At 41.4% G+C, this 17,239-nt stretch overlaps 1 protein-coding gene across 1 annotated transcript; it reads left to right on the forward strand.

Annotated features, from left to right (window-relative positions):
• The first annotated feature begins 148 nt into the window (after window positions 1-148).
• On the forward strand, window positions 149-15,302 carry fam193a (family with sequence similarity 193 member A). Its single transcript, XM_029506461.1, has 24 exons — window positions 149-545; window positions 2,143-2,217; window positions 3,491-3,733; window positions 5,344-5,519; window positions 5,641-5,808; window positions 6,247-6,493; window positions 6,633-6,757; window positions 6,896-7,043; window positions 7,160-7,234; window positions 7,331-7,405; window positions 7,494-7,606; window positions 8,294-8,536; window positions 8,692-8,851; window positions 9,046-9,192; window positions 9,545-9,823; window positions 10,150-10,372; window positions 10,494-10,796; window positions 11,563-11,845; window positions 11,919-12,105; window positions 12,299-12,538; window positions 12,655-13,326; window positions 13,390-13,561; window positions 13,934-14,015; window positions 14,223-15,302. The coding sequence occupies exons 1-24, from the start codon at window positions 324-326 to the stop codon at window positions 14,314-14,316; spliced, it is 4,752 nt and encodes a 1,583-aa protein (XP_029362321.1). The 5' UTR covers window positions 149-323; the 3' UTR covers window positions 14,317-15,302.
• The last annotated feature ends 1,937 nt before the right edge of the window (window positions 15,303-17,239 follow it).

Below are 17,239 nucleotides of genomic sequence, written 5' to 3' on the forward strand. Positions count from 1 at the left end.
CTTTCTTCCCTATCTTGTTATAGTTTTCTGCGTGTTGCTGGCCACAATAAGATATTCAACAGGAAACTCAATTTCCCATAAGCCCCGGGGTGCGAGACGCACACGTTACAGCGTAATCTGAAGTCTGTCTGAGGCAGTCCAGCTAGAGGCCATATTGGAATCTATGAAGTCGGCTTGCACTTTGATGGAATTGAGTGTCTTTCGTTTTTGGGAATCTTTAAATCGTTACCCCGGACTTATACCCGAGTGATTGCGCAGAGGATTCCACCTGAGACCCTGCCAAGTCCGGACGGCAAGTTGTCTTGCTTCATCTAGGGAAAAAAATGAGTCCCACTGATGCTAAACGAGGGGCTAAACGCAGGAAGAACAAGCGGGGCGGTGGCAGTAGCTGCAGTGCTGTCTGCAACACCAGCGGCGGCAAGGCCGGGGTTGCCACGGCCCTAGGTTGTGCGGGACCAGCAGCACCTGCCGCTGTGGTCAGCTTTTTAACGCCCGGAAGCACGGGCAGCGGGAATATGGGCTCCATCACTGGCATAAACGGAGAGGTAGGAGTCACACACAACGTTAACCAGTGCATGTCATAGCATGTCATATTGAGGGGCGACTAGCTAGCAGCGATATCAGCGACACCAATCTGATTCAGGCCCGATACTAATGCGAGGAAGGCAGCTAGCTAGCGAACCTGTGCAACGTAGGTAAAAAATAACCGGCCCAGTTAACTCTAATGCTGGTCGGTGTGTTATGTGGGACATCCTGTCAGGTAGCAAGCCGTATGGGGTGGTGATGTAGTAAACGTAGCCATTATAATGTTATAACAAATCGCAGTAAACATTGTCTTGCTTTTGCCCTGGCCGAACGCCGACTATCGACGTTAGCTTAAGCCAGATATCGCAGCTAAATCGACAACAACATAAGACTGCAAAACATTATCTTTAAGCTATTACAAGCTAAGCAGGGGGAAATTACATTAGTCAAGGCAAGATTATCCTAAAGGGATATTATATCCAACACAACTGGTCCACGGGCTGCTGTTAAAGAGATAAACACCAATGCTAGCTATTGCTAACAGTTACGAGCACTAACAACTTCTACCCCGTCGGGCCTCGATGTGTTTTTACAAGCTGACCTTACACTTTTCGTATTTATTAAGGTTTAACTGTCTACAACTTGGTCATATTTGTTCCCACAGATGAGTTAAATAATCTAACAAACTGCAGTTGTCGAAATTGGATTCGTTTTATACCCTAAGTTACCATTTAAACGCGATCCCACATTGATATTACAAGATGTGAGGTTGTTACTTGTTTCTGATGGTTGAAATCGTAAACATGCATACAAGAAGTTAGTTTCTGTGTGGGTGCTAAAATCTCAAGCACAGCCAAAAATAGTGTGCTCTTCCCACATGGTGTTCCCGCATGTATATACATTTGACCATGTATAATTGATGTGCTGTTGAAATTAATTAAACTTTTAATTAAATAAATGTTTCTATGTACATACAGACAAGGAGAAATGTTGTATAATGTTCAAAAGTTGGGCAGGTATGGTCACAGACAAGGTCTTACCTGTAATAATATACAGATTATTTTTTTCCCTGGAAAAAGGTATATTTGCAATAGCTGCGTCTTAGTTTTCCATCTTTCAGGTAATTGTATTCAATTTTTGGAATGGCATCATCAACATTATTTGTTAAGACTTTTAATGAGTCTTACAAGTTAGATATAAAAAAAAAAAAAAAAAAAAAAAAAAAAAGCAGGTAAACTTTAAATTGTTCCCAGGGCTAGATATCATTGGGGACAGGTGGGAAAGTGTAATTGTAATTGGCTGAATCTTACCTAAAATCTTCAATCATTTGCCATGCACACTGTTTGCATAATAGTCTACCTATCTTGCACAGAAGGGATATACAAGCCGCACTATTGCTTATCAGCTCTGTCCCTTACACATGCACTACACGTACAGCCGGAACTGTACTTCACATACTGACAAAGTGAATCAGTTGTTCATCCTAAATGAAATCAAAAATCTTGAGAAGTGATTGACTCTTTCTGTGCACAATAGATTTCACTAATTGTAACTAATCAGAACATAACTGTAAAGAAGGTACTTGAATGTAAACATTAAGTTATTTCTGTTTCCCAGGTCAACGTGAATAACAGTGTTAGACCACAGTTCACAGAAGGACCTGTGAACGCTGACTTCTCTGGAGTGCTTCAGGTAAAGCCATTGTAAAACAAAGTCATGCTCATTTTGCCAAAGACATTTTAAATCATGATGCCAAAACTTTAGGTCCACTAAAAGGAGTAACACACTACAAAATGTTTTAGTTGACAAATTAATTGTATTGCTTTTTGTTACAATTTTAAATGTCCAATGCGACACAGTTGTTGTAATTATCAAGCAAATTAAATTCGGAAGGGACATGCTCTAAGCAATCTAGTGCGTTTGGCAATAGCAGGACAACACGGTGCTCTGACATTTGTGTTTTGACTAGGCCACATGTAACATGATGTTTACATGAACTCAATAATTTAGTAATATGAAGTCTATTGTTCAGAACAAAACTTTGTACTAAACCCAAACAGTGATTCAAATTATTCATCCGAGGCTTGTTTGGAATAAATCATTTAACTGTCAACCTGAGTTACCTTATGTTTTTCTGACCTGATTGTTTTTGTCTTTTAGTATGAGGTGTTATTGAAAAAAAATGTTGCAACAAATCTAAAGTAGAATAGTCTTTGGTATTGAAAAGGATTTTGTTACACCTTAGAACTTTAATGTGTCAAATGATCTCAGTATCCTCATCGGTGTGATATTTCAAAATATACAATGTTCTTATCATATTGGTTTATTCATCTGCCTTTTGGTGCAGCAATGCCTCATTCTCAAAAAAAAAAAAAAACAATGCTAGAGGGGTACATGTATTTCCTAAGCCCATAGTAACCACACATTCAGAATGTCCAGGGAACTATTGGCACACCTGTAAAAATTTGATGGGGGAAAAAAAAAAAAAAAAAAAAAATATGTTGAATTGAAACGTCTAGGTGTTAATTATGTGTTTGCACCACTCTGGTTTAGTCACAGAGAGACTGTGCAGCAGGAGAATTTTGCAGCATTTGCATTTAGTGCAGTGAGATGGTTTAGATAGGATGGAAGGTATCCTGAGTGCAATGGGCTTCATATAGTTGTGTGACCAGACTTATATAAGCAGATATTAATAAAGCTTGGGAGCCACTGTCAATCAAACCTAAATTATACCCAAAATAAAAAACATTTTTTGGAGTTAATAATTGGCTCTTGATTTCATGTTGATGAACTTGGCCTGAGGGTCGTAATTTTTATTTTTGTGTGGACAAAATTTTATGAATAGTAATTGCACTGCAAATACTGAAGTAACTAAATCCAAATGCTAAAGTAGTTGCATACCTTATGGTATATATATATATCATTTTTCTGCTTAATTTTCCTCCTCCTAACATATCCACCAAAGACCCCATTCACATTTGGCTTGAACCAGCGGGCTCCCTACACAGCTGGTGATCGCTGCCTCTTATGCCGATGTGAGCGTAAAGACAGTACCGTGCCTTCAGAGGCAGGGCTCTCCAGCCAGAATGGTACATCACAGCCCTCCAAGACACCCAGTGCCCTGCAGCTACCTTTGTGGGTGTGCTCTGACTGTCGGCGCACAGTAGAGAAGGAGGACCGACACACCACTCTGGAGCAGTCATTGGGGGTATGTCACATTGGCACAAAGCAGTTAAAACTCTTTGAAGAAGGGTATTGGTACTGAAGTGGGAAAAATGTTTGGCTGTAGTGACAGGACTCTAGGCTCTCTGGTTGCATGATTACTGATGCCTCATTTCTGCTGTTGAAGTTGCACAGCTGTGGCTCTTAGTCTCCTGATAACTTTTCCATTCACTTGGCACCTCTGGTTCTTTTCCAGAAAGGTTAAGACAGTTTTAGCTGTTGCAGTAAAAAGAATGTAATAATGGAAGTCACCATGTTTAATGTCTCGGCTTAGCCTCACGTTCAACCATGACTACATGATAGTATCTAGGTCAGATAAGCAAATACTGTCACATTCATAGAACAAAGAACATTGCAGTGGACATCTTCAATGCAATACATTACAAATGCACAGTAAATGATTCATTCTATTTTGTACTAGCTACATTTCATCAGAACAAATATTCTGTCAAACGTATGCCATATAGATGCCATTATCTCTAAAGCTTATACCCCCTCATATAAACATGCTCAATTTGTGTCTTTGTAAGGAACTTAAAAATTTTGCTGTTGAAAAATCTCATGGTTCAATATAGCATTTTTTAGCTAGAATATGTCACTTTTTTTCCCTCTGGATTTTACGTAATGCTGTGCTTATTGCTCATACTTGCTCATACAACTTTTTAAGTTTTATCTCCTTTTACTAAAAATTATTTATTCATGTTGGGTTTGAAATGCAAGGAGTCTGACTGTTAATTATTTGTAGCAGAAAGTTGCACATTTGGATATTTTACATTTTAATTCTTAAAGCTTTAAAGTTACGCTACGATGAATAAAATTCCATGTGTAGTAGTTCACAGGTTAAGAGTGCATTACTCTGTGTGTATGCCGGTGCAAATGAATATGTAAAGCTAACCAAAGTAGAAAAACCCAAAAGTCTTCAATATTTTAAATAGTTATAAATGTTACATTCTCCAGCATATTTTTACCTTATTGATCAGGCTTTATGTCAAGGCTCGTCAGGTCTGTCAGGAGAGTCACGTTTCCTCAATTGTGGATGTATTAAGATTTCTCTGTTGAATTTGGGTTTGGTGTTCTCCTAAATGTATTGCTCAATTCCATCCTCACGACAGGGAGGGCTCAGTGCTGACTCACGGTATCATGGCCCTATACTAAATAAGGCTGCGCTGAATCACTGAAGATCTCTCACTTTGAAGCAGCTGCAGAAAGTTTGCATCCTAAGACAATAGCACATAATTATAGCATAGGTCTAGTAGTGTAGCAATGCTTAGAATCAACTTAGGCTTCTGTCCATCAGTCATTGAGGTTACATAAATTTTTTTCACTGCTGACTCTAATGAATAAAACTTAGAAAATACTCCATATGTAGATTCTGAAATATGTAAGAGTATTTGTCCTTGATCAGATCTTGATCAGTTTTGAAGGAGGAGATTCTTTATTTCGGGTTTTATTTTTAAAGTCATATGTTCAGCTGTCGCAACGTGTTATGGCAAAACAGCATGGTCATTTTAAAGTTAATTTAAAGCTTTGCTTACTGCATCTTAAGGACACTGAATTTTGTTTTGTATCTTAGACTCTTTCTGATATTTCACACAGAGCCAGGACTTCCTTTTGCACATGCCTGTGGGTAATGGAAACCTGGGCCAGGAAGCAGCCACAGGGGACAGACTGGCCACTGCTGCACCTACACTACCCATGCTCCCTGCCCCAGACCTTACTGCACCAATGCCTGCTGATACCGTGTGCAGCTGTGAAGCCTGCAATGAAAGACGGTCCGATCAGCTTATTACTGAATGCCTTTATTCTTTTGTTTGTGTGTGTGTGTGTGTTTGCGCGCGCGCGCGTGTGTGTGTTGATGATGAGATCTTCATGAGTTCATGTCCGGACTTACAGGGAGATCTCTGCTGAGTCAGAGAGGGAGTCACAGCAGCTGCAGAACCACTGGTCTGAAGTTCGCTACCTGGTGCGCTGCATCTACCGTCAGACAGGAACACCACTAGCAGATGACCATGACCAGCCCCTAGAGCGAGACAAGGAAGGCATGAAGGAGCTGGTGGACAGGTATAAAGAACAGCTCTGTTGCTCAGCTTTCGTGTTGTGTGTCCACTAGGGGTCTCTCCTGAACTGCAGAAATGTCTGTGGATGCAAGAAACAAACCTGTGAAAACGATCAGAGGCTTTAGACCCTTTGAAAGCAGTGATGTCATCAACCTGACACTACAGCCTATTGTTCGTGAAACAAATTAAAAGGTTCACAGAACTGAATCTTTACTTCCTTAAAATAACATTTTCTCTTGAAACAATGTGTTTTTTGGCCATTTGGTGACTCACTGGGGGATCATTTTCACTTGTAGACCAAGGGGAAATTAATTGAGAAAATATGTTTAAGTTAATAGGAACATAAACAGAGGCATTTGGTTGCACTTTTCTTTCATGTTCACTTACCAAGTCTCATTTGCTTAAGGTTTTTAAAATGGATTGCTTAATTTTCCACATATAGACTGTGTGAAAAGGACCCCTACCAGCTTTATCAACGGTTGGAGCAGCAGGCTCGTGAATATGTCTTGGAAATGAAGGTGCGGCTTCTGAAGCACCTCTCTGCAGGCTCCAAGACTGTGGGACAATTGGGGACCATGGCTGCAGGCCAGGGTCCTCCTCAGGCCCACCAATTCATCTCCCTACTGCTGGAGGAGTACAGTGCCCTCTGTCAAGCTTCACGCACCATCAGCAGTTTCCTACTCACTCTGGTCAGTGTATCCACTTTTCTGTTCCCAAAGATACTTAAAGTAATTTTTTTTTCTGTAGGTTGCACCAAACAGAAGGAATTTTGCATCACTCTTTTGTTGTTGCCATTCTGGCTGTAATCCTTACCCATTTTTCCCTCAGGAGAACGAGCACCTTCAGAAATTCCAGGTGACATGGGAGCTGCACAACAAGCACCTTTTTGAGAACCTGGTTTTCTCTGAACCAATCTTGCACAGCAGTTTACCTGCACTGGTTGCACAGCTGAAGTAAGACATGAACATTTTTGTTAACAGAAAGACCTGTATTGTTTTTTTAATGTTGAAAGAGTTATTAAAAAACTGTCTTGCATTTGCCTTTCAGCAAGTGTCTAATGTATTTTGTTGTTTTTTTTTTTCCCTCCCCAGACATGGCACAGCATCCCATGATTCATACAATGAAGATATGTATAGGACCTTACTAGAGAGCTACCAGCAACTACAGCAGGAGATGGCCTTGGTGGCTACTGAATGGCAGGAGTGTGAGAAGAGGATTGATGACTATGTAGATGAACAGGTACAAAACATTTGGGGTTATACAAAAATGCATTTGATATATTTTATAGTAAATTAAAAATAGGTTTTTGATTAATATGCACTAATTAAACATCTAAGATTGTCACTCTTTCACAGCTGCTTTTTAAGGTAGAAGGTCAAAGTCTCACCAACCAAAGAACAGAGCCACACAAGTCCTTGATTAGCAAAAATGTAAGGACCAATAAAATTATATTATGTTTAATAAAGTGTTCTGTGTTACATTGTTTAATTACTTAGACAGGCTCTTCATTATTTGCCCATTTTCAGACTTTGAAGACTAAACAGCGAATGCTGAAGGAAGACTGGGAGTTCTTTAAACAAAGAAGATTTATAGAAGAGCAGGTAAACTACAGGAAAATTCAGCTGTCATGGTGATTTAAAGGTACATTACTCTTCTTAAAAGCAGCTTTTTATTTTGTTCTCTTTATAGCTACCCAACAGTAAGAAGTCGCCCAGCCAAGATAACAACTTTACAGACACTATGAGGATGCTCTCATCTCGTCTGAGTATTCCAGACTGTCCAAACTGCAATTATCGAAGGAGGTGAGGTTTGAGGATTACCTGTTGTGTTATGAGATCAACTGTTTCGTTCAGATTTGAGTTCAACACCACACAAAAACTCATTAGAGTAAGTTGTTTTAGTCTAATCACAAACAAATTCAAGAGCAAACATTATCATACTTTTATTCTGAGCAAATTCCCAGCCCCCCGCTGAGGTCCAAGCTAAATGCCCCTTGGATCCAGGTGTTCTGTGCAGACCAGGGTGTGGTTTAACAAACTCAACAATTATTAACAGGTAGCCCAAGAATTACTCAAGTTCTGAAATGTTAACCATGTATATTGCTAACAATGTACATGGCTCTGTTGTCCTTGAGGATCTGGTCTGTTAATTTGAGCTCTCTGACCCCCAACACTTCCAAATGGGAGTGGAGTAAATTTTCTTGTACAGCTGTTCATGATGCTTTTTTGCTGTCCAATAATGAGTGAGTTTAAGGAGGAGATTATGATACAGGCATTAGTGTTCCACATGTATGGTTGCATTTGTGATTTCATAATTAAGTGAACTATCTCTCCCCCTGTATTTCCATCATTTGGGTCTTTGCATAGATTTATACATTGTGATCTTAAATGCTGTGGTAAATCACAACTGACACGCTCCAATTTGATTGACTGTGATTATTGTCTTTTGTAACATTCATTGAATTGTCATCACTCATTCCAAACCAACAGGTGCACGTGTGATGACTGTAGTCTCTCGCACATCCTCACCTGTGGCATCATGGATTCACCCATCGCAGAGGACCTCCACATCAAGCTGCCCCTGCAAGGGGAACCTCCCCGGGACTATTTAGCCGAGGTTCATCCTCCCAGCCTCTCTTCTGGCAGTTCAGCCTCTGGCTCCAACTCCAGCTCACCCATCACCATTCAGCAACATTCAAGGCTCATTCTTCCTGAAGGGGATACCAATACTTTGTAAGTCTGCCAATGAGTGTTCCAATTACAAAACCTTAGAGCATAAAATTGATTATCAGGTCAACATAACCAGCATCTCCTCTGAAAAACGAGGACCCCCCCCCTCCTTTCACTTTTCCCCTAAACCAAATACTAATTTCTTCTTTTAGTATTAGTGATGATGACGAAGTGCCTCAGTTGTCCAGTAAGTTTGGGGACATCTACCCAATGACTGGTTATGAGGAGAGCACCGTTGTATCTGCTGCTGTGAATGGTCTCCACGGTGACATCAATGGAGCAGGGGAAAATGTGGCACTTAAGACAGGGGTGAGTTCAGTATTCCGGTATATTACTTAAAGAAAAATGATTAGTTGTGAATTTCCCTGCCAAGTTTCTTGATGATGAAACCAATACTCAGTATGAGTAGGTCACTGGCAGTGGGGGAAATGTTTTGTGAACAATGTCCTAATTCATTGTATTTATAAGTCCTTGTATTTCCAAAATCTCAGTTTCACACACTTTTCTCTCAGTCTCCTCATATTACGAGCAGCAGTAGTTCATCAGAGGGTGATGAAGAGGAAGCTGATGGTGAGGTTGGTGGGGAGCCACCAGGGCAGCAGGAAGAGCTTTCCTCAGGAAAGACCAACAGTCCCCCACCTGCTTACAACCATCAACAGGTATTCCTGGAATTTCTTTGCCATGATTTCCTTTTTTGTAAATGAACATGCAGTTAGGACTTGCTGAGCAATACTTTTTCTTTTACTTCTTGTAAATTACAGAAAGCTTGAAATATCACTCTATTATATTGAGGCAAAATTGTGTTCAGTAATATAGTTGAACAGTTTAACTTTTGATATGTTTTACTCCCTTTGTTAAATGCTAAGTTTGATAAGTTCTCAACAAACTTTTCAAATCTGCTCAGTGGTATAGAAGAGTTTTGTTTTGTTTCATTTTTCTTCATTTGCAAGCAGATATGTCCCAACACACACACTAAATTCACATTACATGTTGTGAATGTGCCACTCTCAGGTAGAACAGGTCCAGCATGCCTGCGAGTGTCACGTATGCAACCAGGACTCCAGCTCCCCCACCTTGGGCCTTGCCACATGCCTGCCCCCCAGTCGGCTTCACCCTGCGCCCCCACCAGCTGTTGGACACCAATTCTTCACAGACACCAAGACTCCCCCAGCACACCCTGCCCTCCACCTCTACCCCCACATCCATGGCCACCTACCCCTACACAACTTTTCCAGGCCCCTACTCCACCCCACACTCTACCCACCCAGCCCTCCTCTCACACATAATAAGGTGAGGATACTTGTTGAACCCGTGCACCCATAAGGCTAGGTATAAATTACTTTCTCTTTGACTACTTTCTTTTTACATTGCATAAAATTATACCCATGAGAGCCTCTTTAAGGGAAAATTGATTCATTTCCTTATCACTGGGGATTTTTTTTAATGTTCCAGTAACAATACTATACTTAGTTGTGTACAGTTTCACTTTGTTTCTCTGTCACTTCAATCTCCTGCCACACGGGGTCAGACTGAATTCAGAACTGACTCACTGTATCCCATAAATTCAAACAATTGCAATAATAATTTCTTTTACAACTTCCTTTTTTCCCTTAAAGCCTCTACCCCCAAATCCTACATCAAACCACTCAGCAGCCAAGCAGCCAGCCTTTAGCCCATCATTACCAGAGCATGTTTACCAGAACTGCTTTAGCAATGCTGGGGGAACAGGTGACTGGAACAGTTCGCTGCAGTGCCTCTCTCTCAAGTTTGAGAACCTGTGGGATGCTGCTGTGATGAAAAGCTGGAATCCATCTGTGCTGTTGCCTGAGTCCCTGCCAGGTGAGCCGCTCAGACACAAATGAAGTGCCCAAAAGATCAGTTGAAATGAAACAAAAAGTCTCAAGGTCTGTTTAAAAAAAAAACAAAAAACAAAACCCTCCCTTTTCTCGTTAATCAACAGGTGATATGCTCGGACCACCCCTCGCTGACGTCCCTCTTCCTCCAACATCATCCATTGGCCCTCAAGGGGAACACCCCTCACTTTCCACCCCTCTTCCCCCTTCCTCTTCCTCGTCATTGTCATCGTCTTCTTCTTCATCATCATCATGCTCCTCTTCAGAAGCCAAAGAGCAAAAGAAGAGCAGCACCAAGAAGAAGTGTCTCTACAATTTCCAGGATGCCTTCATGGAGACCAACCGAGTAGTGATGGCCACCTCTGCCTCCACATCCTCTGTGTCCTGCACTGCCACCACTGTCCAGTCAAGTAATAACCCACCCATCCACCTAGCATCTAAAAGACCCAACTCTTTAGGTAATATAGGAGAGTAGGAGCAGTGGTTCGGTTTGTATAGATGATGGGCCTTTATTTGATTGTCTAGTAGGCTGCATAGAAAACCAGATTCCTGCGGTGTCGCATCCAATTTTCACAGGAAGTGAGTTGCAAAAATACATTTTCACTGGGAGAGGCGCATGACAATGGTTCCTATTCATTCACTGACTATTTTTGACTTGAAGAGGATAATTAATTTTTATTACATGAGCTGGAAAAAAATTTTTGATGAAGTTGGAAACATTGAACTGTTGGTATGCCCACTTAATATGAATTCTATCAGCAAGAGAAATTCACAGTGAGCAAAATACATAAAAAGGTGACAGTAGTAGTTGTGTAGGAAAGTGTTGGTTCTGTACTGTCCAGTGACAACATAAAACTTCCTGGCTACCTTAGCAAACAGGCAAGCTAGGGTGTATAGCTACTACTTGGTTTCATTTAAACTAAACTAGAAATCCCAGCTTGTTAGCAAAGATCAGTAAAGTAGAGGGCACTAACATTCAAGTAAAATAAATAAAACTTAACATCTTACTAAAAGTCAAACTCACCCAGATTTCTTTTCAGTCTGATTTTAAATGAATTGTTCTTTTAGAAGTAAAATGTTAATTCCAGTGCATTATCATATATTATTTGTTTTCATATTTTAATATTACGGAAGATCCATACATGGTCTCATCCAATGCATCTTTGTCTCCTCTAGACGATGTATTTCATAGTCTAGGTAAAGAGGACCACAGGCAGCCCACACCTGTAACCCCTAGAAACAGCTCTACAGGACTAACCTCCCTCCCGCCGCTTTCAGGCCCTTCCTTGCCCCCAGCACCCACGACACACCTTCCCACTATGGGATCACAGCCCTTCCCAAAGATGGCCGCTCCCGCCCCAGACTTTGTAGAAGCCCACCAGGGTTTGTGTCTTCCGTCTGCAGAGACTCCAGTCTCCTCAACAGATGGTCCTGTCAGTGCCCCACCCAGTGTCTGCAGGTAAGCTATTACTTCAACCTAAAATTAATGACAAAGACAAATTGGAGCCAGTTTTAATTATTGTTCTTTTCAGTGATCCTGACTGTGAGGGCCATCGCTGTGAGGGGAACGGGACGTATGAGCACCAGCCATATGATGGAGAAGAGAGTCAGGATGAGGACAGCTGTTCTGAGCATAGCTCTTCAACCTCCACCTCTACCAACCAGAAAGAAGGAAAGTACTGTGACTGCTGTTACTGCGAGTTCTTCGGACATGGCGGGGTAAGATGCATCTACTTGCTAAGTCAAATCAACTTGGGAACGTGAAGTTAGCATAGTTCACAGATGCAGTTTTCAAATTTAAATGCATTTATATAATACATAAATTGAATAAGTGATTAATTGTCTAAATAAACATTCTGTGATTCATAGTGTTGCTTCTGGCTTGCGTCACCTTCTGTTTTTAATCCTCCAGCCCCCAGCTGCTCCCACCAGTCGAAACTATGCTGAGATGCGGGAGAAGCTGCGGTTGCGTCTGACAAAACGTAAGGAAGAGCAGCCAAAGCGTGAAGAGCAGCAGCCAGTGATAGAACGAGATGGAGGGGTGGAAGATCACAGGCGGGTGGAGGACCTATTGCAGTTCATCAACAGTGCTGACAGTAAACCTGCCTCCAGTTCTAAGGCAGCAAAACGGGCCAGGCATAAACAAAAGAAGGTGAAAGTCCCAATAACTTCAGTGGTTCAATTAACACCACAATCTCCTGTCCACATCCATGTAACTGCTGGTATATTGCATGGTATTACTGTATTGCATGTCTTTATGTGCTACAGATGGAGGAAAAAGCCCGTCTAGAGGCAGAGGCCCGTGAAAGGGAGGAGCAGCTGCTGTTGGAGGAGCAGCAGCGGCGACAGCGGCAGGAAGAGGAAGAGGCAGCACTTCAAAAGGAACTGCTCCGGCTGCAGCTGCAGCAACATCGTGCTGCCAAGAAGAAAAAGAAAGAGAAAGCAAAGGAAAACACCGCACCTCCCCCAAACAACCCACAACCCCTTAAACAGACAGCTCAGAACGTCCTAGATAATCTCCAGAATGGAAAGTCACAGCTGCTTCAAACCCTCATCCGGCTCCCTAACCAAAGGGAACCAAGATTTGAGCCCGTACCCCAGTCCGACACACAACACAGCCCAAAGCGCACCTCTGATAAGGGTGCTGAGACAAACGTTCCAAACTCTACAGCCAACCTCCACAATGGCACTTCTGCCTCTCACCTTGAGAGCAACAGTAAAGTTAAGACCAAACAGTCTGCTAAGGTGGCCACTTGTGAGGCTACAGTGAAGAAAGCCCAAGAGTTGCCCAAGAGCTCAGATATGACTGCAAAACTCACTAACGGCACCACACCCACCACTACAACAGACACCAAAGCAACACAGATCAGGCCTGCTGAGGCTCTAACTCCTCTCCCAACCACTGAACCAAGGAGGGAGGACAGGAGTAACAACAGAGGTGTCAGTGGAAAAAGGCAGCAGCAGCAACAACAACATCAACCACCACCCCTGATACAAATAAAGGAAGACAGGAGAAGTCCACCTGTGTCAAACCCTTCCCCGTCTCCCCCTCCAGCCCCCCAGTCTGAGCAGACCCAGCAGAACGGTAAACCTCCCAGCGCAGAGTCCCCACAGCCAAAAGGCAAGAACAAGAAGAACAAGAAGAAGAAGGGGGACAAGTTGAACAGTTCAATAGGTTGGTATCTTCAGCATTCAAGTAATTAATGTATTAATGTCACTTCTAACCAGCTTTCTGGTGCTACAGATATCATGTGAGGCGAGAGAAATATGAACTGTTCCAAACAGAACACACTGACTCGTCTACATTACACCAACATATATTTCCTCACTTGTCTTTTGAGCATTCTCTGATAAATCCACTTAGTGTGGTTGGTCAGTGTGTGCACTGTGCTAATTTTAGCTCCCATTTGCTTTCATTGCATTGAGTAGGAAGAATGAGAATGTTTGCAACTGTAGATTTGCTCTCTCAGATATATGGGTACTATTGGTGAGCCCACCCAAAATCTCTGTGATGTCATTTTCATGCCTGTATTTTATTTTTCTTCAGATGATGTATTCTTGCCCAAAGACATCGACCTGGACAGCACTGAGATGGATGAAACAGAGAGGGAGGTGGAATATTTCAAAAGGTAATTCAAATAACCGACTCTCTTTATGGGATATTTTTGCTTTCTGTTTAGTTTACATTTCAAACTTGCAGACAGCATATTTCAAGTAACTGAAACTTTTCATGACTTTGCTATAAAGAAAAAAATGGAAATGAAAACTCTGGAGCAGCTCATCAATTAATATATATATATAATTTTTTTAACAATTATTATTCCACCTCTCCTCAGGTTTTGCTTGGATTCTGCACGACAGACACGTCAGCGACTTTCTATTAACTGGTCAAACTTCAGCTTGAAGAAGGCTACGTTTGCTGCACATTGAGGGTGTTAGTGAGTGACTGTCAGGACACAATCAGTACCTTAACAGCTATACCAACCCACACGTTTCCCCACCCCCACCCATCCCTTTACCTCCCCCCAACTGTTGTCCTCCCAGAACTTCTCTCCTGCTGTGCCCAAATCACACCCATGCTGCCTTGCTTTGTTCCTGTCGCTGTGTGGTTCCAACACAGACCCATCTGGACTGATCCACCTGCAGAACTAAAACAAAAATTAAATGAAATGACACAAAAAGAATCACAAAATGCTACTTTACATCTGATTTAATTTTCCTTGCGTGCTTGTGTGCTTTTAGTCTGAGTTGGGCATTTCTCTTGACTGAACAAGCCATGGTCTGAAATTATTTTTTTCTTATACTGGCTTAGCTGTAGTCAAAAGATGCTTATTATGTCTGGATGGTTTCCTTCCCAAAAAACAGACAATGGAAACTACAAAAAAATGAGAAATGTAATGAATTAAAAGCTGTATTTGAGATATTGTGGCTTACTATCCCATTGTTTCATGTTCCTAGCACGGCATCTCATCCACATGATGGACAAGGGAATGGGCTTGGTCAGCTGGTTTCCACTCCCTGAACCCCCCCCTCCCTCCAACCCCCCTCCCCCGGGCCCGCCACCACCATTTCCACCACCACCACCACCACCCCCACCTTCGCCCTATTTCACAGAAAGGAGGAAGGCGTTATACTTGACAATGTTCTTTTTTGGTTTTTAAGTTCTGTTTAACAAACTGTTGAGTAAAAGTGTACCAGTTACAGTTTTTGTTTTCTTGATTTTTGACCTGTAGCCAGCTTGTATCAGAAAACTTGCAAAATGAAATTGAAAAAGAACAATACTCACACTATCAATCTGTTATAGAGTGTATATTGTATTAACACTGAAGCCAAACTGGCTACTTTTAACATATTGTTAAGTAATATTAAATCTTGTCTTTCTTTTTTGAAAGATGGAATACAGTAGTATGGCAGGATTACGTGTCTTGTGTCAAACCTTATTTCATACATTAAGCAGAAATTATTAAAATGACAGACACTTAAAACTACATATATTTAAAGAAATTGGTTTAAATTTGGGGGAAATACTCACTTTTTAAACTCAATCATGCTCTAATGTATTCAGGTTCATATACACACACACACACACACACACACACACACACACACAAAAACATATTTCTTCAGCCACTGATTGCGCAAGTTCTCCTACTTAAAAAGATGGTCTGTAATTTTCATCATAGGTACACTTCAACTATGAGAGAAAATGAGAAAAAAAAACATCCAGGATTTCTAGAGAATTTTTATAAATTATGGTGAAAAATAAGTATTTGGTCATTAACAAAAGTTCAACTGAATACTTTGTAACATAACCTTTGTTGGCAATGACAGAGGTCAAATGTTTCTTGTAAGTCTTCACCAGGTTTGCACACACTATAGATGGTATTTTAGCCCATTCCTCCATGCAGAGCTCCTCTAGAGCAGTGATGTTTTGGGGCTGTCACTGGGCAACACAGACTTTCAACTCCCTCCACAAATTTTCTATGGGGTTGAGGTCTGGAGACTGGCTAGGCCACTCCAGGACCTTGAAATGCTTTTTAACTGAGCCACTCCTTCATTGCCCGAGCGGTGTGTTTGGGATCACTGTCATGCTGGAAGACCCAGCCACGTCCCATCTTCAATGCGCTCCCTGATGGAAGGAGGTTTTGGCTTAAAATCTCACGATACATGGCCCCATTCATTCATTCATTCCCCTTTGCAGGAAAACAGCCCCAAAGCATGATGTTTCCACCCCCATGCATCACAGTAGGTATGGTGTTCTTGGGATGCAATTCATCTGACCACATGATATTCTCTCAATCCTCTTCTGGAGCATCCATATGCTCTCTGGCAAACTTCAGACGGGCCTGGACATGTACTGGCTTAAGCAGGGGGGCACACCTGGCACTGCAGGATTTGAGTCCCTCTCAGCATAGTGTGTTACTGATGGTGGCCTTTGTTACTTATCAGGTCTCCCTGTGTAGTTCTGGGATTTTAGCTCACCTTTATCATGATCATTTTGGCCCCAGATCGAGGGAGAGTATCAATGGTTTTGTATGTCTTCCATTTTCTTACAATTGCTCCCACAGTTGATTTATTCACACCAGCTTGCTTGCCTATTGTAGAGTCACTCTTCCCAGCCTAGTGCTGGTCTACAATTTTCTTCCTGGTGTCCTTCAAGAGCACCTTGGCCATGGTTGCATTTTGAGTCTGACGCTGTGGACAGGTGTCTCTTATACAGATAAGAGTTCAAACAGGTGCCATTCATACAGGTAATGAGTGGAAGACAGAAGAGCTTCTTCAAGAAGAAGTTACAGGTCAGTGAGAGCCAGAAATGTTGCTTTTTTGTGGGTGACCAAATACTTATTTTCCACCATAATTTACAAATAAATTCTTAAAAAAATATTACAATGTGATTTCTTGGATTTTTTTTTCTCATTTTGTCTCTCATAGTGAAATGTACCTATGATGAAAATGACAGACCTCTCTCATATTTCTTAGCAGGAGAACTTGCACACTCAGTGGCTGACTAAATACTTTTTTGCCCCACTGTGTATATATATATATATATATATATATATATATATGAATGTAAGGCTACAGAAAGCAGTTAGGTAGCTTAGAATCATTATTGTTTAACCTTCCAGCTGGAGGTTGCTGAACTCCTGCTGATCGTGACTATACATTACAAGTTATATTTCCCCCTTACTAATAATCAATGTGAAGGTATTTTTAATTTAATATATTAGTGGATATACAGAAATTAATTTATAACTCTTTACCTTGTGCTAACCATAAGTCCATGAACGAGCATATTCCCAAAAAGTCAGAGTGAGAAACTCATCACGGCTAATTCGTATTGCCGCAGTTAGCA

Source organism: Echeneis naucrates, chromosome 1 (assembly GCF_900963305.1).
Source record: "Echeneis naucrates chromosome 1, fEcheNa1.1, whole genome shotgun sequence".
NCBI classification, from domain to species: domain Eukaryota; kingdom Metazoa; phylum Chordata; class Actinopteri; order Carangiformes; family Echeneidae; genus Echeneis; species Echeneis naucrates.

Bases quoted from the DNA above. Each gene is read 5' to 3' on its own strand.
- fam193a (XM_029506461.1), top strand. From the start codon at position 324: ATGAGTCCCACTGATGCTAAACGAGGGGCTAAACGCAGGAAGAACAAG. The intron at 6,758-6,895 runs GTAAGACATGAA...TTCCCTCCCCAG, and splicing joins GCACTGGTTGCACAGCTGAA to ACATGGCACAGCATCCCATG. The intron at 7,235-7,330 runs GTAAGGACCAAT...GCCCATTTTCAG, and splicing joins AGTCCTTGATTAGCAAAAAT to ACTTTGAAGACTAAACAGCG.